Source organism: Penicillium chermesinum, assembly GCF_028974085.1.
Source record: "Penicillium chermesinum strain IBT 19713 chromosome Unknown utg000007l:1.0-2695246.0:1.0-2697696.0, whole genome shotgun sequence".
Lineage (NCBI taxonomy): Eukaryota > Fungi > Ascomycota > Eurotiomycetes > Eurotiales > Aspergillaceae > Penicillium > Penicillium chermesinum.
Window position 1 is genome coordinate 795815 of NW_026695317.1, and position 27957 is coordinate 823771.

Sequence of the window (27957 nt, forward strand, 5' to 3'; positions counted from 1 at the left end):
ATTTGTTCAAAACAGCGGTCTTATACAGCTTCCCCAAAGTCGTAATGACCGGTTTCTGAGGCGTGTTTGGCCGCGCCCTTCTCTCCTGTAAAAGTGCCCCCGCATGTGTTACACCGCACTGAGAACCCAGCAGTATCCGTGTAATAATGTTTGCGTTGGAGAACTTGGCACAGCTCTTTAGCCTTCTCTAACACAACAGGATCTACCGCCTCAAAGATTTTAGTATCGCCATCAGCAGATGGATTGGCGTGTGTGTATGGGGGATCCGACGGAGACAGTGCCAGAACGTCGTAGTGGATGCCAGAATAAACGACGATGCAGCGAGTTGGCGCCCCTTCGTTGAACTGAAACATGTTCAATGTTTGGACATCAATCGAACAAATTTCGATGTTGAAGTATTCACTTAAGATCTTGAGTTCAATGGCACCACCCCAAGAATCCTCGTTCTGGATCCATTGGCAGTAGTCGTCCGGATTCTTGCCGAGTATCGCAGCACTATATTCCACTGGGTTTGATTGAATAGACCCTGCAACGATGGATCGTAGTTCCACCATCGTGTCCATATCACCCATGACAGCTGCCCCCACAGCTCGGAAGAGACACGAATTATCATCGGGCATGACTCGCAGGACGAATGTACCGCCATGCTCGGGAGATGCGATCTCCGGAGGGTCGTCTTCGCAGGACTGGGGCTTTGGGGGGGAAGAGGGCTGTTGGTATAAGGCTTGAGACGCGGGCGCTGGAGGTTCACTCGAAGGAGCAGCTCCCTCTCGCGGTACAACTATAAGCTGCTCTCCATTAAGGTCGATCCCGATTTCGGATACTGCTTGATTCGGCGCGAATTGGTCAAGTGCCAGAGGCTTTATATCCGGATATCCGTATTTCACGTCGAATGAGGTCAGACCTGTCTTTTCGACGATCTGGGCTCGCAGTTCTTGAATTGATGATGAGCTCTCCAAGGTGACTGTTGACTGGCCGGAGGGGCCTCGCACGCGAAATCGCATTTTGACAAGGTTCCTCCGAGGGGCCGAAACACCGCTGCGTATGTGATGAGGGGGAAGTATGACGATCTGAACTGCCGCGGGTGTGGGGTAAACCAGTCCAAGTCAGGGAACGCCAAGATGGCGGGTTCTCTGGCAGACTCGTATCGCGAACAAACAACTGTAATTCAGTAGCGACTGAACAAAGCAAACAGTCCTTTTCTTTACACATTTAGCTGAAGTCATTACTAAGGATAATATCCCAAGGATGAATGCCCAACGTATCCGGGATCCAGCGTCCCTGGTAGAATACTGTGTAGACTTTTCTAGACCATCCGCCATCAAAAGATCCAGCATCTTATCCATACAAGGTACTTTCAAACCTCGATGAGTATATCAAGATGCTACTCTTGGAGATCTAGGACACTTTTACAAGCTATTGAATTTCAGTCTCTTCTAGCCCTACCAGTTACCACACAATCAAATAGTTGCACATCACTTTCTGGACAGGCATATGCTCCGGAATTGGAGGCCCAAATAACTTAGTATGAATCAGACGGTACCTACTAGTAGACTGGCATGGTTTCTATGGTTGAGCATCGCTGTGTTCCAGAGTTACCCCCGCTTTCTTTAGGCGCTCATGAAGATTCTGGCTTAGCTGTGTAGATGAAGACGACGATCCGTTTTATCGATTGTGGTAGCTCGCTGTATATGGTAATTAGCTCCCACCCCACTTTTTGTTCGGCAAGTACAGATATGGAAACTTTGAGGATTCAACATCCCATACTGACGAGAATGGTCCATGCTGTGGAGGTAGTTCCGTGGGGATGCATTGAATTGGTTCCGGAATGCGAGAATTCAGTCCCTCGATCTCAGATATTTTGTGCCTGTCTTGCCAGGCATCAGGTTACAGGACGTACTGTATTGTAACCAGCAGGTCACAGTACCGCTGACTCAGCGTTGCGCAAAAGCGAGTCCCTGCACCCTACGCAACCAGTCCCATCCTAACTCATCTTTTCGGACATTGACCCAATACTCCAAGCGGTGCGCAATGGATCAATCAGATAGGGGCCAGTCACAGCCCCAGCCCGAGGACCCGGTGACCTCCATCGAGAATGATGGCGCCGTATCTGAGGAGCAATGGAGGGCTATGATGGATGTCATCATGGCCATTTACGATTTTCGCGAGCCAGAGTAAGCTAACGCGTGGAATACAACCTCTTATACATGAAAAAGGTCGCTGACTGTGCTGTAGTGGCCATGACCCTTCGCGACTTTTCCATCGCAGTGTGAACAAGCGCGTCGTGCCGGATTATTATGACATTATCAAAGAACCCATGGCGCTTAGCATTCTGAAGCAGCGCATCAACAAGCGAGAGTATAGGCAGTTTAAGGACTTTGTGCGCGACTGCGCTTTGGTATGCGATATCATCTCCTGCATTATCGAGTCATCATCGATACTAACAATTGCGCGTGCTGCCCTTTAGATCCCCCACAACGCGCAGACATACAACAGGCCAAAGTCACAAGCATACGAAGATGCACTCGTGATTAAGGTAAGGGAAACAATTATACCCCAGGGGTGGGAACCTGCGATTTTCGCTGACTAGTATCTTGTACGCAGGATGTTTTCCATCAGGAGCTGAAGAAGCTCGTTGATAATGGGGTAATCAGCGCCGAGGAAGCGGAGTTCCCTGACCTCGGCGAGATCCCTGAGGCCGATCCTGTCCCCGACGAAGAAGACGAGGATGAGGACGAAGAGGAAGAAGAGGAAGAAGATTCAGACGATGAAGGACGCCGAAGGAAGAAACCAGGCCCTAAACCAGGATCCAAGCGCGGTGGGAGAGATGGGAAGCAAGAGCCAGACCTCCGTAAAAAGCGCGGTCGCCCCCGCGGGTCGATACGCCGATGGAAACTCGCATCAAAACGATCCTAAAAGGACTACGAAAGTTCAAAGGTCCAGGCGGTCATTTGAAGGTCGTGCACTTTGAACGTCTTCCTGACAAATCTGCCTATCCGGATTATTACATGGAAATCAAAGAGCCCATCGCTATCGATATCATCAAGCGCAAGTCGAAGCGCAAGAAGTACAATTCAGTCGACCACTTCATGCGAGACTTGGACCTGATGTTCGAAAATGCCAAAGCTTACAATCAGTCCGAGAGCCAGATCTACAAAGATGCCGTGGATCTGCAGACGGAGGCACGAAAACTGGCCGAGCAGGAGAAGAAGAAGCCTGATAGCGAATACCTCATGGAGGATGGGCGTTTTCCCTGCCAGATGGGATATTGCATCGAAATGAGCTCTGGAAGGTTGGCGATTGGGTTCACATTCAAAACCCCAACGATGTCACCAAACCTATCGTTGCTCAAATCTACCGGACCTGGGAAGACTCCGAGCGTGAGCAATGGATCAATGCATGCTGGTACTACCGACCGGAGCAGACTGTCCACCACTTTGAGAAGCACTTTTATCCTAATGAGGTGGTCAAGACAGGTCAATACCGTGACCACCGCATTGATGAAATTGTTGATCGTTGCTTTGTGATGTTCTTTACTCGCTACAGCAGAGGCCGTCCGCGCGACCTTCCTCCAGGCAAGGAGATCTATGTCTGTGAGGCTCGCTATAACGAAGAGAAACACAAGCTCAACAAAATCAAGACATGGGCAAGCTGCTTGCCAGATGAGGTGCGAGAGAAAGACTATGAAATGGATCTTTTTGACGTGCCCCGTAAAATCAGAAAACATCCTAGTCCGATCAAGCACCTGCTGAAGGAGGATGCAAAGGAGACCGATGATCTTCCACGGCCAACATGGGGAGCTGACAATGCACCCCCTGTGGTAGGCGCGGTACATCGCCGCCCACGCGATGAGAATGTAAGTTCTCCCCACTGGGTTGTCCGGACTCGGGCGACCTTGTCACCCGCATCCCCTTCATCCCCTTCTCCTATCGGTGTCGCGATTCTAATTCTTAACTCTTGTATAGGAATCCCCGCCACCTGAACCCACTCCATCTCCGCCGCCTCCAACTCTGCCACCGTCCACCATGACATCTGCCACCCCTCGTCCATCTATCAACCAGCCTCTCCCGACAGTTCCTTTGGCTACCTCGAGCAATGCAGTGGCAGCTCAAACCCAAGCCCCCATGGCGACTGCATCGGTATCCCAGGTATCTCCGGCTCCAGTGCCGCAGACAACCTTCCAGACCCCCATGAATACGCAAATGTACCAAGCTCAGCGCCGGCCAAGCAACTTCATGCAGCAGACTCCAACCACCGCATACCAGACCTCACCGGCTCCACAGTCTTATCCAGCAACCGCGGCATCACAATATGGTTCTTACACTCCTAATCGTCTTCAGACTGCAGCTCCTGTCTATAACCCCAACGCACCACGCACAGTGGAAGTATTTCATCTCAGTGATGCCGCGAATCTCGCAATCCCTGCCGATATCCGGCGTCAATTCCACTGTGACGACAAAGGACATGTTTTGTTCTTCTCGACCCCTCCTTTGGATCTCATTCTTCCAGTTCAACCACAGCTGACTCATTCTCTCAAATATCTTGCTAGAAGAGAGGACCGTCAGAAGAAAGTTGCTGAAAGAAAGCGAAAGCGCGAAGAAGAAGAGGCCCGGCAACTGGAAGAAGAAAAGCGCCGCCGAGTCGATGAAGAGATAGAGCTTGCTTCCCGAATCCAGGCACTTGTCCCTCGAGCTGTCGAGTGCATGGTGAAGCAAGTCGTTGCAGGAACCGAAGAGCTTTATGACATATTCCCCCTGGAAGGTGCGGGTCATTCTCGCTCTGCGGATGACCAGGTTCGCGCGAACCGAATCTTGAACGATCAGTTGGCGAAACAGCAGACTGAACAGATCCAGGCACAGTCCCATCCAGAAGGGTTCGTCAACTTGAAAGGCAGTGCAGTGTACCTGGGAGATAGCTCAGTTGAGGGTCGCTAGGACTCAATTGTTTTGCTTCCGAGCTGTCTTTTCCATTTCGTTCATTTCTCAAGCAGTACTATGATGGGTTTACCTTGTGGCGTATTTTGGTTTGAGGAGAGGGGGGCTATTCATGGGGCCAGGCAGTTCAGGGGCGTTAAGGTTAAGACTTGTACTATTAGGTGGATGCCGAGCGTCGATGTGTCTAATATCAAGCTCAATGAATTGTTGGATCAACAAACATGGTTTTACACTATTGACAATGAAAGTAGAAACTGGCGGGTAGCTTGAAGAACTTCACAGGCATGGGGCTTATTTGCAGATCTCCTGTTTATACATCTGGACGGCCAGGAGATTGGGAAGATAAAACGTCAACACGAAAGTATAGCCAAAAACACCAGGACCGTACGTCATTGACTCATGAATCAAGTGCGCGAGGACCAACGAGAAAAAAGACCTCAAACTCAACTCCCCTGCGAGTCGGGACGGGGTAAAGGACCTCATAGAAGGTGAAGGGATTAATACAGAAGATGGGTTGGGGAAAGGAATCGAGAAAGGGAAACGTCCAGTTTGGCAAGAGCCTCCTCTCACAGAGGACAAATGGGAAGCAGGATGAGATTTCTCTAGATGATTCAAGAGAGAGAGAGAAAGGACGAACCCAGGGTCCGAGGAGACCCCAAGAAGGATTGAGAAGAGGAACTTCGGCGACCAATAACGTGCAGAAGACGACACAGCGGTATGCAGTCTTTCAAGATCAGAAGCGGATGAACCATCTCTGCCTACAGCAGTTTCCGAAGTGCTGAATTCTCGATGCCGACAAAGGAAAGGCGTAGACGGATAAGCTGACGTGATGATTCGGGGATCGGTGTTGTACTTTTCGTTTTTCTGTTTTTGCCCGTGGTTTAATTTCTATGACGCTCCGTTATGCTGCTGTGCCAAGTGAAACTCCGTTGTTCCCCCCGTTTTGTGTTTTGTGTTGGCCTTGCCATAAGCATGCTCAGACCGAAAGGTATAAGCATCAGGCCAGTGTCGTGATCATGAAAGTAAGTAGCATTTTTATGCGTCATTGGAGCTTTCCTTCGTCTCCTCGGAGTTCCAGGACGAACTGTTGCGCTTGTGGCCCTCCTCTTCCTCCATGGAAAAGACCAGGTCATTAGCATCTTCTTCCTCAATCTTGCTATCAATTTTGCTCGTAGTGTTTGGGGAGGAGATGGTTCGATCTAGGCGGCCTGGGACCGTGGGTGGTCGAGTAGAACCTGGGTAGAGAGACATGCCACCCAGTTGCTCAGAGATCATGGACATAGAAGATTGTCTTCCAGGGCTAGATACAAACGGCGAGCCATCGTGAGAAGCCCGGCTACTACCGATGGGACCTAGACTCGGGCTTCCCAGAGGATTCAAGGACGATTCACGCAGCGGTGAGCCAATGTGATGGAAAGAGGAACCAATGGCATCCTCCTCCTTCTTTTGACGTTGCTTGGCAAACAATGCGCCAAAACGCGATGGACTTGAGGCGAGAGGTGATCCATTCTTGGAAAAGCTGCTGCTCATACCGAGGCCGCTGAAGTCGCGATGGCTACTTCCGAGATCATGATCCGTTCGAGAGAGGCGACGAAGCTTTTCCTGTGGAGTGAGGACATCATCGTGCAAGTTGACAGGGAGATAGTCTTCCTCCATAGGGAAATTCTCATCCCAATCATCAAGACCAGTTGGGCGGGGAACACTGGCGGATAGCATGCGGGGTTTTACGGGCCGTGAAGAGTGCAAGAATCGAGGCCCAATAGTATCCTCAGGAGCTGGAGGAGAAGAACCGATGTTGGACGATTGTTTGCGCAGGTCTGAATAGCTGACATCACGGAGGTTGCGGAACATGTCTGTTGGACCGGGTCGGTGGGCGGGCGGGGATTCCAATCCAAATTTCGATGGCATTGAAGCAGCCACAGGACCGTATCGAGCCACATGCGAGATACCCTGGCTGTCGAATGATGCCGGGAGTGGAGCGTCAAGTGCCGTCAAGTGATTATTGCTGGGTGACATGGGAAAACGCACATCGTCGATGGGGGGACCCATACTTCGAGCCAGCGTCAGAAGCCAACCCCGCATCGATTGTCGGAATGTCATAAGGCGGTTGCTGTCCATGTACTACTCCTGGGACATCCTCCGACTGCGAAGGGTATCGGGGCTCATGACCGTTCATGCGCTGCTGAGACAGCACCGAGTTGGTCAAGGCTGAATCTTGATTCACGTAAGCCTGCGGATTGACTCGGCCACCAAGGTTCAAATGACTGCCACTGCCCATGCCCATGCCACCACCACTCGGTCGATTTACTCTCCGTCCATCGGGTAAGATGTGGGCTAGTGCACATTTTGCGCCGAACTTGCAGTTGCCCTAATAGCGGCGAAGAAAAAATAAATCCATGTCAGCGTCGGAGCCTTCGGTAATGCAAGCGGATCGAGCGATCGTCATCGCAGCGCTTCTCCTACCTTGGTGAAGTATTTGCAGGGAGTATATTCGACCGCTGCATCAGTCGAGTGCAGGAATGGACAAGCGGGGCCGGCCTGGCAAGCACCCTGGCGGAAGAATTTACAGGGAACGTGCTTCGTGTCTACCATCGAGTTAGAAAGGATGAATCCATACAGAACAGCAGCTGATCCAATTTGACGGGGGAGAATGCGTACTCTTGTTGCTAGGGTTAGGTGGGCTGCGGGCCATATCCAGGCCTGAGGGATTTCGAGCATGGCCATTCTGGTTGTTTTGACCATTTGGCAGCCCAGAGGGCACCGGGAGAGGTGCGCGACCTCTCATATCAGAACGACTGGGACGAGATGCAGGAGGGCGAGAGGCTGACAGCATCGCCAACACGGATGGAAGATTTGGAGGGGTCGGGGCGAGAGAGGGGAAGAGAATGGGGAGCAGGCGGTCAGATCGGAACCCGAAATGTATGAGCGCACGCTCAATCGAATCCAAGAGCTTCTAGTTGGGCTGGACAGCATAAAAGATGGAAACAGGGGGCAGATAGTGCTCATGATCAGAGGAATCACTGTCGACCTTAGCTCTCGTTGGTTCCGCGTGTGCATATGCGCTGTTCATCTGATTTGGCTTGGTTCGCCTTCCGGAGTTTGCCTCCATTCCTATGCCTTAGGTGACCAGTCTAGCCTGATCCCCCAACACGAATAAGAAAATTAAACTAGTAGGATACGTTGAACAAGCAGCTTCCTTGCAGTATCCCTCACCCATCATTTCTCGGGAAGTTATCATATTTTGGCCCTTGTAACCCGGCCCCTAGTCCATATCGCGATGCACAAAGCTCCCCAGCTCCGCTCAGACCGAGCCGCAAATCGCGCTCGTCAAATGATATGACTGGGTGGAGACGAGGGGGGATCATCCTCACGCTGTAGCGTCAACACCCGCCAGCCCCTCATTGGAGCGGCCCTTCAAGCCCTAGCGATTCCTTGCAAGCCATGTTAGCAGGGATTCCTGAGGGACGGAGACTACATACCCAAAGCTCTCTCTCGCTTGTTCCCTCTGGTAGTACTTCGGTGCACCTGCCCCATAGATCCCGGCACATGCGACGGCGGCTGGTGGCATGACTTTGCCAGTATTCCCATTCCCGTTCGAGTCTTTCTCGCTCTTCTGGGGATAGGTGTACTTCGTTATCGTCGTGCAAAATAGCTAAGTGCTCTCGGATTCCATTTCGTTCCTGCTCCAAGCGCTGGATATCCTCCTGCAGATTGGAAAGTCGTGGGTTAGCCTCGAAGACCGCTAAAGCCATCCGGGCTTTTCTTTCACTGGTCTTGAGATCAGCGAGCTCAGTTCGAAGCTTCTCTATTTCCTGATTCATTGTAGAAAGGACTTGGGGGGTCACGCTTCGTGCCGCATCCTGCAAAGCATGATAGACCGCTTGCTTCCCTGTTTTTGAAGATTAACGTAACTCTCGTCATGATCTCGGGTGTGGAACACATGATATGACATCTATCACCTACCATTAGTCCGTCCTCCGATCTGGCCCTCCTCGTGTAGTTGCTGAAGCGCCTTCGTAGCTTTTGCTGAAGACAAAAAGTTTCAGTCACCTTCAAGCAAGACATATACAAGAAAAATGGGCATTACACCAATGCGTACCCTTAGAGACTTTGTTGTGCAAATTGGCAGACACCTCAATAACCTAGTCATCCTGTCAGCTTGAGTAGCACCTTTAACTCGGCAGGCATATTGACCGAGAATGGGCGACTGTGCGGACGAAGTGTTAGATCCCGGAAAGTCACTAAGCTTGATGAATGCATACTTTTGAGCACCTTTCAATGTGTTAGTGCTCCCTATTCGTGGAGTGTAGGAACGTCATACAGCGAGGACTCACGTAGGTAATCGAGAACGAGTGCCACGTCTTTGCCATGTCAGTTGTCCGAAAGAGTAAATGAAGTTTTTCTTTTCTTTTTTTTTTGGGAAGGCCTACCACCAGAAGCTGCGCCTGTATCGGCCTTGGGCTTGCGAACCATGTTGGGGTTGTTGAAAAGGCAGGAAAACGATGTGAAAAACGAGGAAAGATGAGCGCATTTGGCGCTGCGCTTCACATTTGTCTACGGTGGGTTACGATCAGACGCGGCAGAATTTCGCTAATAGGTTTGATTCCTTCAAAAGGTCGTCCTGTGTATCTAGAAATCAAATAGCCGAACAACCATATGTCCAAAGGCCCCAGGCAACCATGACATCCTGAGCGTAAATGCAAAATATGCGTAAATGGAGATGGGGGCGACGTCAGCATAGTTCGCCTCCCGGACGACGGAACTTAATTTTTTTTTGGAAAAACCGGGATTAAAGGATATAGGAAATATGCAGGAACGAGATGAGAGACAAACAGATAAAAAAAGACAGACGCTCAAAGATCCATGGTGGAGGTAGTCCAAAATGGCGTTCAGGGTATCACATCACCAGCTTAGCAAGTCAATTAGCATACGAATATAGAGACGAAGGACTGAGGTCAGGGGGAGATACTTACACAATCATTATCGCTTTTAGCACTCGGAACTCCCATTTCTTCGAAAGTTTTGGGTCCTTTTCCGGGTGGCGGAGCACTTGGCTTAGATGGCTGCTGCTGAGCAGGGGGTCTTGGCCCAGGGGTGGTAGCGGAAGGCCCAGAAGCCACAGAAGAAGCCGCGGACCCTCTGGATGGTTGCCGGGACTCGGTTCGTGGAGGAAAGTTCCCCTGGTTTGGGAAGTTGGCAGAAGACGGAGAGCCACCTGGCCGAGGAGACGCCGTAGTACGAGGTGAGGCAAGACCGCCAGGACCAGCAGAGCCAGGGGGCCCACCCACAGGTGTCCGCACAGGTCTTCGGTCTGGAGGTGCCCCCTCGAGTCGTGGGGGGCGGCGTCGGTCACCAGGCGGCGGCACAGGTGCAGAATAACCGATATCCAATCGAGGAGTTCCATTGGGGCTCATCATATTCTGAGGACTCATCGGGCCAGGTGGTGCGCTGACTGGAGTACCGGGGCCACTGCTAGGGGCGCTACCGGGGCCCGGACGGTAGGCGCCGGGGCCTGCACCGTAAGATGCAGTCCGAGGAGCAGGTCCACCGCCGTACGGTTGAGGTGGGCCATTGGTGCGAAGATTTGGGTTGACACCAAATGCGGAGCTTGGTCGATGGTCAGGCATCTGATAATTCTGCTGGCCTGGAGGACGAGCGCGCGGAGTAGCGCGGTCAGGATAAGGAGCAGCAGACGAGGGCGGATCAGACAGAGTGAGCCGTGAAGGGTCAGGCATTTCAAGATTCTCCCCGCCGGATCAAAAGAATTGCCTCGTTGGTGCGCAACATGCCGAACTGACTTGATGCGATTGATTGCGACTGCCTGGTGATCCTTTCGGGAAAGCGTCTTGGAACGAGAGATACTATCAATCCGACTTGTCGCGTCTCTGTTACCGCTAGCTTCTGCCTTCGCGTACCAGCTTCGGGCCTCCTTCAGATCCGCAGCAACGAAGATCCCCACTTCATAGAAATAACCGAGGGCAAACTCGGCAGTAGGAAGACCGCTCTGGGCGGCACGTTGAGCATACGTGAAAGCAAGCTCATCGTTTTTCTCGAAAATTCCTTCGTGTCCACAAAGGAACCATTTGCTGATGGCCATTTCGGCCTCCGGCTCGCCTTGGCGAGCAGCGAGTGCGTTGTAGTGCAAGGATAGAGCGGGGTTGAAGTCGCAACCGAGTTGACAAAGCTCATATGCGGCACCCATCTTTACTTGAGCCTTGGCGAATCCATGGTATGCAGCTTTCTCAATATTGACACGCGCAATGTTGTAATCCATTGGCAGGAAAGATTCAGGGACATTGACTTGGGGTAGCTCTCGGGCAATGAGCATGCCATAGACCTAGACAAGAGATTAGGACCATCGTTCTAACCAACCTAATAAGCCAAGACTTACGTAGGCACCCTGCGGCGCATTCTGATCGCACGATTGTGCGGCCAAACGAATGTACTCCAGTCCTCTTGCGAAGTCTTGCCGTTGACCATGCTGGCCGAGGAGAATCATCATACCCAGACGCTAAAGGATCACTGGTTAAAAAAATTTTTACTTCAAATGTCAGCAAAGCTTACATAGTAAGATGCAGAGTCACCCATCGTGACACCTCGTTCATAGTGCTTGATGGCCTTTTCCGGCTCGCCCGAGCTCTCGAATTGCATACCAATACGGTATTCTGCGCGAGCGTAGCCCTTGTCCGCTGCACGCGTATAGCATCGGAAAGCTTCTTTCCTGTCGACGCGATAATTGAACTTGCCGAATTCCAGCCACATGCCCTTGAGAAACTCTGCCTTGGGGTGGTGTTGTTCGGCTAAGAAGCCAACGATGTTCAAAGCGTCATTTTTCAACTGGCGCTCCACCGGTGGGGTATGTGGACGCGGGGGTTGAGTCAAGGATAGGCGCGCTTCGTTCTGAGCAGCCACTTCGACAAAAGCCAGCGCATCTTGAGCCCAGGCCAATTGCATCTCCGGGTCGGTGGTGGACAAAACGGCCATTCGGGCGCGATCCAAGTTCGCCTCGCGCTGCTCATCGGTGGGGGGGCACATTTGGCGGCGGGTTGCGCAGAACAGGGAAGGGAGAAAAAGTTGGGGTGGTCCATACTATCGTAGGTGGCCGACTGAGCGTACGCTCCATGATCTTGAGTCTGAGTCTGCTGTGGCGGGGCTTGGAGAGCGGAGGAAGTCCGCTCGGGATACTGCGACTGCGAACGATACTGCTGAGAAGGCGTCTGCTGGGGCCGGGCATGGCGGGGGTCGCTGGCATGATGCTCCATTTGAGCTATATTGTCCTGCATGTTCTCGGGCACATCGGGCATCACTCTGCCAGGGAGGATTAGTACTCGTACCTTTGACATCTTGACGGAACGGGGTCGCGTCTGGAAGCACCAAAGTGGCAACGCACCTTTGAGGGGAGGGGGAGATGACCTCTGGCATGTAGAAGTCATCCTGGCCCCCTGGATACCAAGTCGCGCCCACCCGCGGCTGACCACGACCCTGTGGCGGTCGGTTCATCCGGTAGTCGGTCATTTAGCTGGATGGATGCAGCATGGGATAGAGAAGGAGAGTCCGGGGGAGAAGGGTGGGGAGGAGAACAAGGGTCAAGAGAGCAGAGTAAAGGTAATAAATCAGAGGGAGCGGGGGCCTCGAAAGGCGAACCACAGCCCACTTTAATTTTCTCTCGCGCAACCAAAGGCTTGAACGGGAGTGAGAAAGAACAATTTCCGCCGGGGGCCCGTTACGTACCAAAGCGATCCTGGTCAGCAATGTAGTTCCCCTCCTATAAGGTCCGCGTTTGCATCTTTCCTGGCTGTACCTGGTATTTGCATCTTGTGTTCCCTACTATGTCCGGTTCTATTGCGGAGGCAATTTGGGCCTCCTGCAGACCATAATTATAATTACATGGTTTATAAATAGTAGTAACTATGGCATCTCGTCTTGGGTGCTGACAGCCTACTCTGGCCCTATCCTTGTCTGTCACAGCCCCAGGCGCCAGCCCCAGGCCTTACCAGCAATGTACAATGGAGGGATTGTCCCAGGAGTTCCCAAAGAACAATAGGCCCAATTGGTTTTGCAAGACCCGCAAGTATCTCTCCCTCTCTTCCCCTGAAGAGGGGCTTGTTTCTCCTTGTTCCGCCTGGCCTGACAGGACACAACCCCGGTACTCGGCTCCACCTAACGGGCTGTTATTTTTATCTTTTTCCACCTTCCAGAAGCTGAAGATCGGCCCTGTCATGGATCGAAATGAGTTTCACCATCCGTTCACCCCCTATGATATTCAGCTTCAGTTTATGCAGGCCCTGTACACCTGCCTCGAAAATGGCAAAGTCGCGGTCTTCGAGTCTCCCACTGGTAAGCGCGCTGGACCATCTGGCTATCCTCTTTTTGTGCCCCTGTTTCCGATCTGACCGCAGCTTAGGAACTGTATGTCTCCACCGAGCGAACTATTTCCCCCAAGGATTTTAGAGGCTATGATGCCACAGGGTCATCCTCGGAAACCCTCCGCCCTTCAAGTGCTGATCGATTTAGGGTAAATCATTGAGCTTGATCTGCGGGTCGTTGACTTGGCTTCGTGATCATAAGCGCAAGGAATTCCAAGAAACATTGAATCAGATCGCGTGTATGTCCCGAAACTCAGCCCCCCCATTCCCACTCCATCGGGCGTGGGTTGCAGCCGGAGAAAATAACGGCTCACTGTTGGAGTAGATGATGATGATGAACCAGAATGGATGATAGAGTACGCCAAGCGAGACTCTCGACGTGCAATCACAGAAAAAAGGCAAGAATTTGAAGCTCGGCTGGCAAAGGTCAAGCAAGAGGAATACCGAATGATAAATGAAGGCAGCCAGGAACGGCCCCGGAAAAAGCAGGTAGGTTCCCTCAACTAATGGGTTTATTTGCGGTCATTTTCTTGAGCTTCTCTTCTCCTTTTCTTTTCATAGCGCATGGATGAGCCTGAAAGGCAGACAAAGTCGAACTCGGAAGAAACAGAAGATCAATATGCCCTCGACGACTACGACAGTGAAAATGACGAGAAGACCGCAAGTAGAGGAGAGACCGGCCTCTCGGCTAGTACTCTGGCCTTGCTGGAGCAATTCAAGGGGAAATTATCAACTCAAAAGCAAGTCGATGATGAAGAAGATGATAGCATCAAGATCTTCTTTTGCTCCCGGACGCACTCTCAGCTGTCCCAGTTTGCAGGGGAGTTGCGCCGAGTGCAATTCCCTTCGAGTATACCCCCCGATCCCGACTCGGAGGATAAGGGTGATCTCCCGACTCTTGAAGAGCGAATTAAACATCTTTCCTGGGATCCCGAAAGAATCTATGCATCAATCCCAAAGTGCGAGCATTAGAAAACAGTACTGCAATCAACGAACGATGCCTGGACTTGCAGCAACCCGGAGTGGCCCAGGATAAGAAGTGCTCTTTCCTCCCTTCGAAAGATAACGAAGCTCTCATTCTTCAGTTCCGGGACCACGCCCTAGCTACAGTGAAGGACATCGAGGACATCGGGAAAGTAGGTAAGCTAGTTGGATTATGTCCCTATTATGCAACCCGCTCTGTCATCAAGCACAGTGAAGTAAGTACCCATGAATCAATAAATCATGAGCAGACAGTGACTGACAGTCATTGAACAGATTGTGACGCTTCCCTACCCGCTGTTGCTTCAGCGATCTGCTCGTGAGGCTCTCAACTTATCCGTCAAGAACCATGTGGTCATCATCGATGAAGCACACAATCTCATGGATGCGATTGCGGGAATCCACTCTGTGACTGTTACCTTGGCTCAATTACAACTTGCTATTTCACAATTGACCGATTATGCAAGAAAGTTCAAGGCCCGGTTGAAAGGGAAAAACCGAAGCTACGTGGCCCAAGTCATCCGACTAGTAAGCTCCATATCCGATCATCTGCGGGTAATCTCTCTACGAAACGTGCCCCTAGAAGGCCCTGTTCAGTTTCCGGACCTGATGGCGGGCAAGGGAGTGGATCAAATCAACCCCTACAAACTCTCCCGCTACTTACAGGAAAGTAAATTGGCAAGAAAAGTAGACGGCTATGTTGAGTCGTCCGAACAGGTTCAATCCAATCAACCTCGAAGGCGAACGACAGTGCCTGTTCTATTTCATATCCAAAGCTTCCTGCTTCCTTTGATGAACCCTTCGGAGGAAGGCAGGCTCTTCTACCAAAAAAGCCCCGAAAACGTGTCATTGAAGTACATTCTTCTCGACCCCACCAATCATTTCCGGGAGATTGTTGAAGATGCCCGTGCTGTGATTCTAGCAGGCGGCACTATGTCTCCTGTAAGCCCTGACTGAACCGACTTGTGATTGCTTGAATTGCTAAAAGCTCCAATTCTAGATGTCAGATTATGCTCATCACCTCTTCTCATACGTACCCTCTGAACGCCTTGAAACCTTTAGTTATGGACACGTCATTCCCGAACAGAATCTGGTTGCGCAGTCCTTAACTCGAGGGCTCATGGGCTCAGAGTTTGATTTTACTTATGAGTCAAGAGGGTCTGAGAAGATGGTAAGCGCTTCTCTATTTCTTCATCCGAATCGTTTCTTGTTTCTGACCTTATGAGTATAGATCGCGGATTTGGGCCGAACGATTGCAACTCTATGTCAAATCATTCCTGATGGTGTCGTCGCTTTTTTCCCGAGTTATGACTACTTAAGCCAGGTACTAGACGTATGGCAAAAGCCCATTGCGAATGGAAACGGACAAACTACGCTTGATTTGATCGGGCGGAAGAAGACAATTCTCTATGAATCTCGCGACGCAGCCACCACAACAGAATCTCTATTGCAGGAATACAGGCAGGCTGTTGAATCAGGGTCGGGAGCCTTGCTCCTCTCTGTGGTCGGTGGAAACCTGTCAGAAGGAATCAATTTTTCCGACCGACTCGGGCGAGAGTGCTGATAATCGGGCTTCCATTCCCCAACATTCGAAGTGCTATCTGGGAAGCCAAGATCAAGTACATCGAAGAAAAGACTTACAAGCAATGCACCGGCTCAGAGTCTGAAAGGAAAAGCAAGGCGACTGCTGCGGGTAGGGACTTCTACGAAAACTCCTGCATGCGTGCTGTCAACCAATGTATTGGACGAGCAATTCGTCACGTAAATGATTACGCAGCTATTGTCATGATTGACCGCAGGTACGATACGCCCAGGGTTCAAGGCAAGTTACCTGGTTGGATTCGAGGGAGTCTGGTCTCTTCACCACCTACGCGTCCAGCTCAGTCAACTGTGCAACGTCTAGCAAAGTTCTTCGCAAATAAAAATTGAGAATTTTCATCGCAGCAGGGTCTACTTGCCATAGAAAGCAGAAAATAGAGTAGTACCCAGGAGTATGGACTGTAGTTCTAATTGGTGGATACAGCTCTCAGGCGGTGGCAGAATGGTAATAAGCGGAAGGAGCAAAATAGGGCACACCCTCCTTTCCTTTTTGGTGCAGCAGGCCCTAGAGCCGAAGATGCGCTGACTAAGTCCCACAATTTTCGCTGGTGCAGCCGATTTCAACATCAACTTCGGGAAATTCAACTGACCCTTCAACCGCCAAACCTCAGAACCGGTCTTGTCGACACCCCATCCACGACAAGTAAGAATACCTTCACGATACAAATTGAAATGCTCTCGTGATACTAATACACACTTTCTTAAACAGTGCCTACTCGTCTCAGCAAGACCCGCAAGTCGTAAGAACTGCCCCCTCACCGTTTCTCCATATTGGCCTCCTGGTTGCGCACATCCAATGGCCTCGTTCTTCTTCGCCTGTTCCAGCCGCTAACAAACTCTTTCAGCCGCGGCCACGTCTCCGCGGGTTACGGTCGTATCGGCAAGCACCGCAAGTCCCCCGGTGGTCGTGGTATGGCCGGTGGTCAGCACCACCACCGAACCAAGTGAGTGGAACGCCTCCTCGCAGCCCTTGCACAGCAGCCATCCTAACGCATACTAGCTTGGACAAGTACCATCCTGGTTACTTCGGTAAGGTTGGTATGCGCTACTTCCACAAGACCAAGCAGCAGTTCTGGAAGCCCACTATCAACCTCGACAAGGTACGTTATACCGCGAAAATTCTTCGATCGACAATCCGAGAGAATTTGGAGTCCAGGGAAATATGATTTCGCATGAGGATGGACGTAGATGAGCTGTGGAATGTTGAAATGGGCTATGGAGTTCATATGGATTGATTGGAACGTTGCACGCCTACGCAATACCCAGACTAACGACGATTCTCTTACAGCTCTGGTCTCTTGTTCCCGCCGAGAAGCGTGATGCCTATCTGAGCGGCCAAAAGAACGACTCCGCCCCCGTCATCGATCTTCTCCCGCTCGGCTACTCCAAGGTCCTCGGCAAGGGCCGCCTCCCCCAGATCCCCGTTGTCGTCCGTGCCCGTTACTTCAGCCGCGACGCTGAGCAGAAGATCAAGGAGGCCGGTGGTGTTGTTGAGCTGGTCGCATAAGCGTTTATTTGGTGTTCTTTGGAGAAGGCGGGTGAATCGGGGCAATTGCAGCACTAGCTGTGTTCGGTCTCGAGTGGAGGATCATAGTCTTTCTGCTCCTGAGGAAGACAGTTGTAACTCGATAAAAGAAAGTTCGTTCAGAGCCGAAGTGGTTCGGTTCTAGCGTTCGAAAAGAAAAAGGGTTTTTGTGTATGCAGTTTCGCATAGCATAACCTCCGAATGCCCTTACGATTTCACATTGTGTTTAAACAAATACCACAAGGAGGATTTTTCACACATTTTTCCCTGTGCCATCGTAATCGACCAATGAGCGACGAACTTGCTACTTGCCAAAGTGGCTTCCCAGTATCTCTGTCCCTTGAATTCACCAATAGAGTATAGGGGTTAGGACGCATATGGAATACGCTCATGAGGCCTACGTTTGTGGCCACACGGCTAGAGCGCAGCTAGTACTAGTATGAAGAAGCTAGTATCATTGTGAATTCAGAAATAGAAACTTTCATACTATTATGATCAGTCCACTTAGGGGATCATCTCCGAAGTCATAATCTTCTGGTGTCTAGATCTTGGACTCGCGTACGGAGCCTCTACGGTTCTGTCTATCGGCACTCTCTTCTAAAGTCTCGCGTATAAAACGGATCGCCTGCTCAGCCATCTTGGGGGTCACTTCATGGCCGGCATTCTGGTCAATGATATCCTCAAATGTGATACCACCATCGCCGAACCAGCCATCAGATGACACTGCCATCTTGAACCACCTGAGGAAGGCTTCTCCCCGATGATAGGGAACAAGCTTGTCCATTCCACCCGACAGGTTCAGAATACGCTTGCCCGCGAGGCGTTGTGATAAAAGTGATCGAAGTTCCTGCTTCTCTGCATCTGTTGGTTCTGGAAGAGTCCCATCTCGCAAAGGGCCCGGGGCATTCGGAACATGGCTAAGCATAAGACTAGCGGGGTCATATTTCTTGACAATGTCCACAAATGAATTTGGGAACGCCTCAGAGCCAATGATCTCCGAGCCGGGAGGGTTGGTCTTAGTCCAGGAAGGTATTTTTGACAATCGCGCACGGTCCACCATGAGGTTGAGATAGTCAGGGCAGCCAATTATCACGACACCAGCGCTGACGCGCGAGTCATGCAAGAGGCAGCTCCATGCGGCATGCCCACCGAGGGACACACCAAGGACTAGGTTCTCTGAGATTGTATGTTCGCCATTGGGGAAAACATAGGCAGCAAGATAGTCCATCAATAGAGAGGTGTCCCTGGCAGTGCCCTCTGTTACAGACCAGATGATTAGCCCCGTCTTTCATTTAGTAGAACTCCGCGCAGCAAACATCGACGTAACTTACGGAAGATGGAAAACATATCCTGAGCATGGCGTGGATTGCCTTGTCGCCAAGCTTCATTTGCCAGAGGATCAACCATGCGGGTGCCATGATTCCTTTGGTCGAATGAGACCGCAATCAAACCCTTCTTTGAAGAGGTGCCTTCGTTACGGCCATTCCAGTCAGTGATACTGGAAGCAGCGATGTCGGCCATGCGTTCTTGGGTAGCCAATCTAGGATGCAGCAACCAAAGACAGGCTACATTCTCCGCCTGCGTCTGTAACTCCTGCAGACCGTAGACTGTGACTGATATTCCAGCAATAGCGTATATCCTCCGAGATATTGCAGCCGGCTTCTGGCGCCCGTCATCCAGCGTCTTCAATGGATCCGTCATAGTCGTATAGGAAAGGAAAGCACAGGGATTGGAGCTTGAAGGCCTGAGAGATTGATTTGGTCTCAAGGACGGGACACCAGACGAATATCAAATGAGAGGGGCAAGAGAACAAAATATAGTTGTAGCGGGGATGTCTTCGTGTTTTGTCAAAGAACTCGGTTATAGAGCGAAGAAGCCGAGGGTCGTGAACCCCCCGAATAGAAAAGCCCACTTGAGTTTGCTCTTGACATCGCCCCCCCCCCCCCGACTTCCCATTGTACACAATATCAAGGATTCTTAAAATCAATGGGGTTGAATGCTCAGTCGCCCAAGCTTCAACTTCTAACATCTAATCATATTTGGTCTACTCACAGACGAAGGCATACACAAAATAACGTCCCTCACGTGACCGACCCCTAAGCGGAAGAGTCAGGCCACAAAATCCCGCCCAAATGGGCAAAAGCACGCAAACGAGTAAACGCGATTGACAAAGACCCTACACCCCTGCCAGGTGTCAATGCAAATTATCCTGCAGCCTGTAATCCGTACTATCTTGCTTGGGTTCCAGTGCGTGTGGCCCGCTCCTGAACTCGGCATCCCTTTTTTGATCCCAGATCTCCGTACACTGCCTACTGGTTAACTTGGCGGGTCCCCCATAAACCACTCGGGGGATTCTGATGGGGCACCGAGACCCACTGCTGTTGCAAACTAATTCGACCTTTGGGTGCTCCTTAACATACTCGAAGGCAATGCTACGCTTCCAACCGAACTCTCAACTCATCAAGACTGATATGACGAGATAAGCTCATTGCGTATCCAAGGGGTTTGATCACTCCTGCATGTACGCCTTCCTTGGCAACCCGCGCTCGCAATGACCTGCAGCTGACGATCGCTTCTCAAGACTAGCATGACTGACGCTCCAGTGGACTCCTTTGCGTTTAAGGAGACACGTGGTAGCCCTGACGGAGCTCATGCTCAAAGGCTACACCCAATATCGACCTCGACCAGTTCGAAGCTCGGCTCGCCCTTTCCGTCCCCCACCGATACCAAACAACCGGCTCCTGCCAATCAGGACCAGATGGAAGCTACGGGAAATGACAGGGGATCGGTGAGCCAAGGCTTGTCGAGAGAAGTAGGATTGCCCACCGAAGAGAGCAACGGTAGCCGACTATCTCCAACCCAACAAAGTCCGGCCGGGGACAGTCATTCGCAGGATGCCCACGGACAATTCATGCCTGCCGACGATAGACCGCATTCAATGACTCGGCACAGACAGCAATCGTCCCTCCCAGGGTTCCCCCAACCCTCCCGGATGGAGAGTACTCAACCTCGAGACACTGACAACGAAGGCGCTGAGTTGTCACAATCCAGGCCACCGTCATTGTACGGCGAAGATGGTGAACAGGCGACAAGAGGCAGGCCATCGTTCATGACCAAGCTAAAGTCATTTGCCTCCCACTCCCGGTCTGCAAGCGGACATACAGTTGCAGATTTCCGCCCTGCCCCGGCCGACTCGACACCCGGCGAGGAACGAGGGGAATTTCGATTCCCCGCGCCATTGCCAGAAGAGGGAAGTGACATCGATGCCGATGCAGAGGAAAGTGGTGCAGAGCAACGGGATCGCCCCGAAGAGGAATAAGATTCTGCGACGCCGGCAACAACAGGAAGAAGACGGCAACCGTACTGCTCCTACGACCCCCAAAAACACACGGCGACCATCCTTCCACTTCTCTTCGTCTTTTGCACCTTTCGAGGCATATCGGCAGAACATATTCCCGCGGAGGGCGAGTACAACTGATTTCACACCGCAAGTACGAGAAGGAGTCTCTGAAGATGAGGGCCGCGAGAGACTTAATCGCCGAAAGAAAAGCGTTGTTCGGCCGTGGGCAGGAGCTCGTGGATTGTCATATGTGGGGCGCCAGCCGGAAGCAACTCCAGACGAGACTCGTCCAAGTCACCTCAGACGACTCACGGGCCTTGCTGGGCCGTCTGGAGAAAATACCGACGGCCCCACGACGTCCTGGAGGCGTCATCGAGCCGAGCGTGGTACCAGCGCCAGTGCTCAACGATGGAGGCAGATCAAAGCAGGCCTCAAATTGATTGGACAGCGTCGCAAGACGGACAACACTGTTGACAACAAGAAGTCCGCAGAGCTACTTGCCGAGCTTGCCTCGGCCGTCCCAGCCGCTCTTATTCTGGCCAGTTTCTTCCAGCGTGACGAACACGGAAGCAAACGAATTCCCATCCTCTTGGAGCAGCTCAAGGTTCGTGTGACGGATAGCCGCATTGATTCTCACTCCGGCGATCGCCACCTGGTATTCCGCGTCGAGCTTGAATATGGAAGTGGCATGACTCGAATGAAATGGATTATCTTCCGGACCCTGCGAGACTTCGCCAATCTTCATTTGAAATACAAACTCCACCTCGGAACACAGAAATATATCCAGCTACGAGCAAGCGAGAATAGCCCTAGCCTGCCTCGTTTCCCCAGAAGCGCTTTCCCTTACTTGCGTGGCGTTCGAGGCTTGGAGAGCGAATTCGAAGATGAAGACGAAGACGGAGCGTATGAAACTGAAGCTGCAAGCGGCACAGATAGGGTTGGAGGAAAGAAGAAAAAGCAAACACCGCCAAATCAGCGCCGGCCCTCAGGTCCTCCCAGTCGCAGACAGTCTAGTCTCACAGGCCCTCGCGATGGTGACTCGCTTGCAGCACTTCCCGAGGGCCAGGATGGTCTTCCAAATGGAAAAAGAGAGCCTTATCCCGAGAGACAACGGAAGAAACTCGAAATTTATCTGCAGAAAATGATTCGTTTCTTGATTTTCCGGGCTGACAGCAATCGACTATGCAAGTTCTTTGAACTATCTGCCCTAGGGGTCCGGCTTGCTGCAGAAGGGAGCTACCACGGCAAAGAAGGATTCTTAATCATCCAGTCCTCGAAGGGTCTGGATTTCCGCAAGGCCTTGAACCCATCGCTGATCAAGAAACGCCATTGGCCCAAATGGTTCCTTGTCCGTCACAGCTATGTCGTTTGCGTGGACTCCCCAGAGGAGATGAACATTTATGATGTCTTCCTCGTCGACTCCTCATTCAAAATCCAGACTCAAAAGATGAGTCTCCGTAATCAGAAGGCGAAGGATCTGGCCAAATCTGCGAAACAATCTGCCCGACATCCACAGCACCACACGCTTCGCTTGGAGAATTCCGAACGCAAGCTCAAGCTGCTGGCTCGGAACGAGCGACAACTCCAACAGTTTGAAGATTCTATCCGGTTCATGGCCCAAAATACCCCATGGATGCGACCGAACCGGTTTGATAGTTTTGCACCAGTGCGACAAAAGTGTTTCGCGCAGTGGCTTGTCGATGCCCGAGATCACATGTGGGTGGTCTCAAGAGCGATTAATCAGGCCAAAGACGTCATCTATATCCACGATTGGTGGTTGAGTCCTGAGCTATACATGCGTCGTCCTGCCGCCATCAGTCAGAAGTGGCGACTGGATCGTCTTCTGCAGAGAAAGGCCCGTGAAGGTGTTAAAATTTTCGTCATAATGTATCGCAACATCAACTCGGCCATTCCAATCGACTCTGAATACTCTAAATTCTCTCTTCTGGAACTTCACCCCAACATCTTCGTCCAAAGATCCCCAAATCAATTCCGCCAAAATACGTTTTTCTGGGCCCACCATGAAAAGTTGTGCCTCATTGATCACACAATCGCATTTGTCGGTGGTATCGATCTATGCTTTGGAAGATGGGACACCCCCCCAGCATCAGTTGACTGATGATAAGCCTACTGGGTTTGAAACGACAGATCTACCGAAGGACGCTGACCATTGTCAATTATGGCCGGGTAAAGATTACTCCAATCCTCGAATTCAGGACTTCTACGACCTTGATAAGCCATACGAGGAGATGTATGATCGAAACGTCGTGCCTCGAATGCCATGGCATGATATTTCAATGCATGTGGTGGGCCAGCCCGCGCGAGATCTAACTCGACACTTTGTGCAGCGCTGGAATTACATTCTTCGCCAGCGAAAGCCGACGCGGCCCACGCCTTTTCTGCTGCCTCCTCCAGATTTTGACCCTGCAGACCTGGAAGCGTTAGGTTTAGATGGAACCTGTGAGGTTCAGATCCTACGGTCCAGTAGTATGTGGTCAACTGGCACCCCTGACGTTACTGAGCATAGCATCATGAATGCATATGTGAAGCTCATCGAGGAATCCGAGCACTTTGTATACATCGAGAATCAATTTTTCATCAGTACGTGTGAGATTGATGGCCGCAAAATTGAGAATTTGATTGGAGATGCATTGGTCGAGCGCATTGTTCGAGCAGCCAAGAATGGGGAGGCCTGGCGTGCTGTCATAGTCATTCCATTGATGCCAGGGTTCCAAAACACCGTGGACAGCGAAGGTGGCACCAGTGTGCGTCTCATCATGCAGTGTCAGTACCGCAGTATTTGCCGGGGAGAGACATCGATTTTCGGCCGACTTCGAGCCTTGGGTATTGAGCCGGAGGACTACATTCAATTCTTCAGTTTACGTACCTGGGGCAAGATTGGACCGCAGAAACAGTTGGTCACTGAGCAGCTCTATATTCACGCCAAATGCATGGTCGTCGACGACCGAGCCGCTATCATTGGGTCGGCAAACATCAATGAGCGGTCCATGTTAGGATCTCGCGATTCGGAGGTTGCTGCCGTGGTACGAGATACTGACACGATCACTTCCACCATGGATGGCAAGCCCTATGTGGTTGGTCGATTCCCGCACACCCTGCGTATGCGTCTGATGCGAGAGCACCTCGGAATCGATGTTGATGAGCTTTTGGAACACGACTTTGCGACAGAGGAAGAACTCCGCAAGATTCAGGATGATGAGGATGGTACTCACCCAACGGGTGGCCAAGGGCGGCGCAACTCGCAGTCATCAATGATGGACCGACAAGACGAGAGGGATATGATCGAACGGCGTCATCGTATCCAGGACGAGTTCCTTTCCCGCTCGGAGGAACTGCATAGCTTCAACCATGACGTTGACTGGGAACAGGGTGCGAACCCTAACCTGAAAAGCAACCGCCGGCTTACAACAGACCCCCGAGTAACGGACAACTCCGAGCATCAAAAAGATGTAGATGGCAATGGCGCTGACCACCTGGCGGCCGCCGAGAAAGCCGGCCTGGGAGTTGCTCGAGATTCGCAGATGACCTCGAATGGGCGGGAAGTCCTCCTTTCCCCGATCTATTCCGAAGGCAAGGGTACTATTCAGCAGCCCAAACCCTCAATCCCGCAGAAGTCCAGCTCGACCAGCAGGAATGCCAAGGAGGCATTGGCCGAAACCCCTCATGATAACGCATCCAACAATAACTCTGATACCCCACAAGGCCATGTTCCATCTGACCCCTCGAGTCGCGAGTCAGAGACTGCTGGCCCAGGTCTGTTCGTGTCTAAAGAAAACCATGAGACTCCCAGGTTTGGGCACCCGCTGCTCCCCGACCTGCGACGTATCTTCATTGATAAGGACTGCATGCGCGACCCAGTAAACGACGCGTTCTACTTGGATACTTGGCAGGCTGTGGCTGAAAAGAATACTAAGATCTATCGGTCTGTTTTCCGCTGCATGCCAGATAGCGAGGTCAAGAACTGGAAAGAGTACAAGGAGTACGCCGCGTATGGTGAGCGGTTTTCAGAGATGCAAAGTCAACAACAGACTAGCAAGACTACCAGCCAACCTCCAAAGCAAACCGGCACTTCTTTGGCTTCACCTGTCTCCCTTGTGGCCTCTAAAGCGGACGGACAACCTGTAGATGAAAAGAAGGAGCTTTCTGCATCTGACAAGAACGATTCCGATCGACCGCACTCTCCTCAACAAGAAACATTATCCTCGATTGATGAGAAAACCGCCATGAAGGCAGCATCCGACCCACATCTCTTGAGCAAAGTGGAAAATAGCCAGGAGGAAGGGCACCCTGTCACCGGGGCTGATATTGAGATACCCCGTTCCAACTCAGTGCAAGTTGACTACTCCGAGGCGATCAATCTCAATGCATCGCATTCTCGCAGGCGTCGCCGCCGCGGAACTACAACTAGCTGCAAACGCGAATTTCACGCTGCGGACGAGATGTTGGATAAGCAACGTTCGGAAGAGCTTCTCAACAAAACCCAGGGCCACCTCATCTTGTGGCCCTATGACTGGTATGTCCAGTGTTACGATTGTGAATAAGGCTCATGCTAACGAATCTGCAGGCTCGAGAAAGAGGAACAGGGTGGTAATTGGCTCTATGCGTTGGATCAAATTTCGCCCCTGGAAATCTAGTAAGTGCCATCTCAGAAAACCCCCCTCCCTCCCCCAAGGCTTCTGATATCGGTTTTAACATAATCAGCAATTAATTTCGTCCTACTTGCACTCGACGGCGTCACCTATTGGTTTCAATCATTGTTTGCCAAAGATATTTCATTACGTATAAGCATATTCTTCACCTTCTGTTGCGGTTGTGTTGAGCGCTGCTGTTGCAAACGAAAACGAAGGACAGTCTTTTGCTATTAATCAAGGGCGGCGGTTTAAAACATAGACATTTTGACCTTCATTATGCTAGCGAGCAGGCGACTTCAACCCCTAATTCTGAGAGTTTACTTCGAACATAATGCCAACAAAGTTTTTGTTGTATGATTTCCAGACGATGTAGGAGAGATCAATGCCATTTATATAGGGTATCTTGTGAGTGTATGCGTATTGTACAACATGAAGAACTAAAGTCGATCCTATCACACGTAGGAGCCTTCGGCATGATGCGCAGAAAGTATCATTCTTCTCCGAAACCTCTCCAGTTCAGCAAAATTAGCATGGAGGCCATCCTTCAGGATCGATTCTTTTTTCGGTTGCGAGTCCCAATCGCCCAGAGACTCGACCAGCCGTTCGTGCGCCTTGGCAAAGACCCTCTGCATCTCCACCACCCGAGTACACGAGCGCCCCAGGTTATTCATGTAATGAGACGGATCCTGAACACACAGCCTTCGGCTTGCTGGTCTATTACCTTTCACAGCAGCTGTATGCTTCGCATTGATCAGAGACCGCTGACCACGAAGGTGTGCAGGCTCTACTTCTTTGGTCGGGGGCGTGCGGAGGGTCTTAATGCTAAAAAACCCTGGAGGATCTGCGGCCACTCCTACGGACGAAAGATTGACCTCCATACCGTATAGCTGGAGGAAGCCTAAGAATTGGTCACCAAGCCGACTATAGCCAGGAAACCGTCCATGGGTTGTCTTGAGAAACGCAACGACAAGTAAAGCTAGCGCATCGGGTTCGATGCTCGCGTGCGAGTCGCCGAACAGGCTATGCGCCTCGAGCAAAGTCCGCGCAGCGGTATACAAAGGCCTCAGCGCAGGATACTCTTCCGAATAACCTTGGAGGTACTCCGTGAGGACAGGAACACCCTCGTCGCAGCGAAAGTTCAGTAGCAGCCCTGTGGGTTGGTGTCGTGCCTCTAAGAAGGGCCTCCGTTTCCCTTGTAGTTTAACCAGGCCATTGAAGAGTTCAGTAGCTTGGAGAGCTGATTCGACACGGCGCAGCAAGTTCATATGGGCTTCCTTGATCTGTGGCCTCGTGGCGCTCGGCCTCCTAGAATTGTCTAGAGAGCGCGGCACGTCGTCGTAGCGCAACAGCAGGCTCACGTTCGAATGCGCCAGCGCCAAGCCCGTTCGGTGAGGGCCTATCAGCTGCGGACTATACGGCACGACCCTCTCTATCAAGGCGCCAACTTGTCCGATTATGCGATGAATTTGGTCCTGCTCGTGCTGACTCGGGGCTAAGTAGCGGCTCAGTGCTTGGAGCTCGGCATCCAAGTACATCGAGGCATCACCCGCCACTGCAGATCTAGGTAAATAGCTTAGCCACGGTAGATTTGGCGGAGTTCCATAGTGTGGAAAATCTGCACGTCGGGACTAAATCCAGAGGCTTGGGTTTTTGGGTTGATTGAAGGATGGCCGCCTCGTGACGGCGCCTGCGAGCGCGCCGTTTGCTTTCCGGTCTTGGAGCATCGTGGGAACTCGACAGGGCGACTGGCGGTTGATAGCCAGCCCAGTTCTCAGGGGGGGAGATCCGGACGGAAAAGTCCAGGGGCAGGCGATCGGGGGTATATTTTGCGAATCAGACGGGCGCGGTTCGAGGCGCGATGGGCTTCTAGGGTGTCGCGCAGGCTATCAGGGACAATGTCCGACTGGGGTTGCGAGAAAGGGAGTCGCCGGGGGGCATAACGAGTAGATCTGATGCCGGATAACCGCATCGCCGTGCATTCACAACATGTTTAAAGCTTCAAGTTCTAGAAGCGCCCCACGAAGGACCCGAAGAGTGGAATCGCCCTGGAATACTGGGTGCCTGAGGCAGACACAGCAGCAGCCAGTGAGAAACGCAACCGGACTATACGCTCCCCAGCACGAGGACTCGAGGACGTGATAACAAGAGTAACGAGGGATATTGCATTTCTACCGCGCTCGTAACTTCAGATATTTCTTTCAGGTTCTCTCTCTGTCTACTTCTGCTCGGATGAGCAGACTCAATTCATGACGTAGGACTGAAGACATTCGGAATCCAAAGGAAACCCCACTCTATGAATAGCAAGGCTTATTGAGCCGATCTCTAGAATGAGCAAAACTTGCCTGATGCGGCCGGTGGCTGTTATCACACACCGCTTGCCCCGCCTATTTCTTCGACGCTTCTAGCATCCACCCCCAGCTTGTTTCTTTTAGCAGACGTGACGTGGCAATTCTCATGGCTTGAGTGCCAGTCATTCCCGTGTCGATCGCATCTCCCCTCTCGTGCTCCCCCCGAGGTATGCGCCATCCCCGGTCTCGGCCCTCCTGCTATCAAAAAAATA

General features: G+C 51.6%; 10 protein-coding genes across 10 annotated transcripts; 4 read left to right on the forward strand and 6 right to left on the reverse strand.

The window, feature by feature from the left end:
• Nucleotides 1-20: 20 nt before the first annotated feature.
• On the reverse strand, nucleotides 21-1004 carry N7468_009007 (ubiquitin-specific protease OTU1; the record flags this gene model as incomplete). Its single annotated transcript, XM_058478303.1, has 1 exon — nucleotides 21-1004. The coding sequence occupies one exon, from the start codon at nucleotides 1002-1004 to the stop codon at nucleotides 21-23; it is 984 nt and encodes a 327-aa protein (XP_058326633.1).
• Nucleotides 1005-2031: 1027 nt separating this feature from the next.
• N7468_009008 (putative RSC complex subunit (RSC1)) lies at nucleotides 2032-4934 on the forward strand (the record flags this gene model as incomplete). The annotated part of the gene is made up of 7 exons (XM_058478304.1): nucleotides 2032-2174; nucleotides 2236-2398; nucleotides 2468-2536; nucleotides 2605-2863; nucleotides 2920-3380; nucleotides 3425-3856; nucleotides 3966-4934. 7 exons carry the CDS (start codon nucleotides 2032-2034, stop codon nucleotides 4932-4934), a joined length of 2496 nt encoding a protein of 831 aa, XP_058326634.1.
• A 1035-nt stretch (nucleotides 4935-5969) lies between these two features.
• N7468_009009 (putative spindle poison sensitivity protein Scp3) lies at nucleotides 5970-7016 on the reverse strand (the record flags this gene model as incomplete). Its single annotated transcript, XM_058478305.1, has 1 exon — nucleotides 5970-7016. One exon carries the CDS (start codon nucleotides 7014-7016, stop codon nucleotides 5970-5972), a length of 1047 nt encoding a protein of 348 aa, XP_058326635.1.
• A 360-nt stretch (nucleotides 7017-7376) lies between these two features.
• On the reverse strand, nucleotides 7377-7676 carry N7468_009010 (uncharacterized protein; the record flags this gene model as incomplete). Its single annotated transcript, XM_058478306.1, has 1 exon — nucleotides 7377-7676. One exon carries the CDS (start codon nucleotides 7674-7676, stop codon nucleotides 7377-7379), a length of 300 nt encoding a protein of 99 aa, XP_058326636.1.
• A 625-nt stretch (nucleotides 7677-8301) lies between these two features.
• N7468_009011 (uncharacterized protein) lies at nucleotides 8302-11969 on the reverse strand (the record flags this gene model as incomplete). The annotated part of the gene is made up of 12 exons (XM_058478307.1): nucleotides 8302-8355; nucleotides 8414-8823; nucleotides 8898-8960; nucleotides 9034-9076; nucleotides 9129-9141; nucleotides 9197-9206; nucleotides 9269-9295; nucleotides 9365-9488; nucleotides 9908-10446; nucleotides 10491-11271; nucleotides 11326-11445; nucleotides 11499-11969. 12 exons carry the CDS (start codon nucleotides 11967-11969, stop codon nucleotides 8302-8304), a joined length of 2655 nt encoding a protein of 884 aa, XP_058326637.1.
• Nucleotides 11970-12215: 246 nt separating this feature from the next.
• On the forward strand, nucleotides 12216-12593 carry N7468_009012 (uncharacterized protein; the record flags this gene model as incomplete). Its single annotated transcript, XM_058478308.1, has 1 exon — nucleotides 12216-12593. One exon carries the CDS (start codon nucleotides 12216-12218, stop codon nucleotides 12591-12593), a length of 378 nt encoding a protein of 125 aa, XP_058326638.1.
• A 539-nt stretch (nucleotides 12594-13132) lies between these two features.
• N7468_009013 (Helicase-like DEXD box c2 type) lies at nucleotides 13133-17387 on the forward strand (the record flags this gene model as incomplete). The annotated part of the gene is made up of 15 exons (XM_058478309.1): nucleotides 13133-13271; nucleotides 13403-13449; nucleotides 13503-13539; nucleotides 13626-13789; nucleotides 13862-14183; nucleotides 14261-14499; nucleotides 14558-15223; nucleotides 15282-15452; nucleotides 15513-15799; nucleotides 15877-16080; nucleotides 16435-16523; nucleotides 16590-16620; nucleotides 16726-16824; nucleotides 16881-16980; nucleotides 17169-17387. Coding segments are annotated over 15 exons (2814 nt in total), but the record flags the coding sequence as incomplete, so codon positions are not given.
• Nucleotides 17388-17946: 559 nt separating this feature from the next.
• Nucleotides 17947-19148, reverse strand: N7468_009014 (uncharacterized protein; the record flags this gene model as incomplete). The annotated part of the gene is made up of 2 exons (XM_058478310.1): nucleotides 17947-18662; nucleotides 18737-19148. Coding segments are annotated over 2 exons (1128 nt in total), but the record flags the coding sequence as incomplete, so codon positions are not given.
• An 844-nt stretch (nucleotides 19149-19992) lies between these two features.
• pld3 (phospholipase D) lies at nucleotides 19993-25474 on the forward strand (the record flags this gene model as incomplete). Its single annotated transcript, XM_058478311.1, has 5 exons — nucleotides 19993-20468; nucleotides 20530-22804; nucleotides 22851-25279; nucleotides 25331-25399; nucleotides 25468-25474. The coding sequence occupies 5 exons, from the start codon at nucleotides 19993-19995 to the stop codon at nucleotides 25472-25474; spliced, it is 5256 nt and encodes a 1751-aa protein (XP_058326641.1).
• Nucleotides 25475-25849: 375 nt separating this feature from the next.
• On the reverse strand, nucleotides 25850-27121 carry N7468_009016 (uncharacterized protein; the record flags this gene model as incomplete). Its single annotated transcript, XM_058478312.1, has 2 exons — nucleotides 25850-27025; nucleotides 27080-27121. 2 exons carry the CDS (start codon nucleotides 27119-27121, stop codon nucleotides 25850-25852), a joined length of 1218 nt encoding a protein of 405 aa, XP_058326642.1.
• Between the last annotated feature and the right edge of the window lie 836 nt (nucleotides 27122-27957).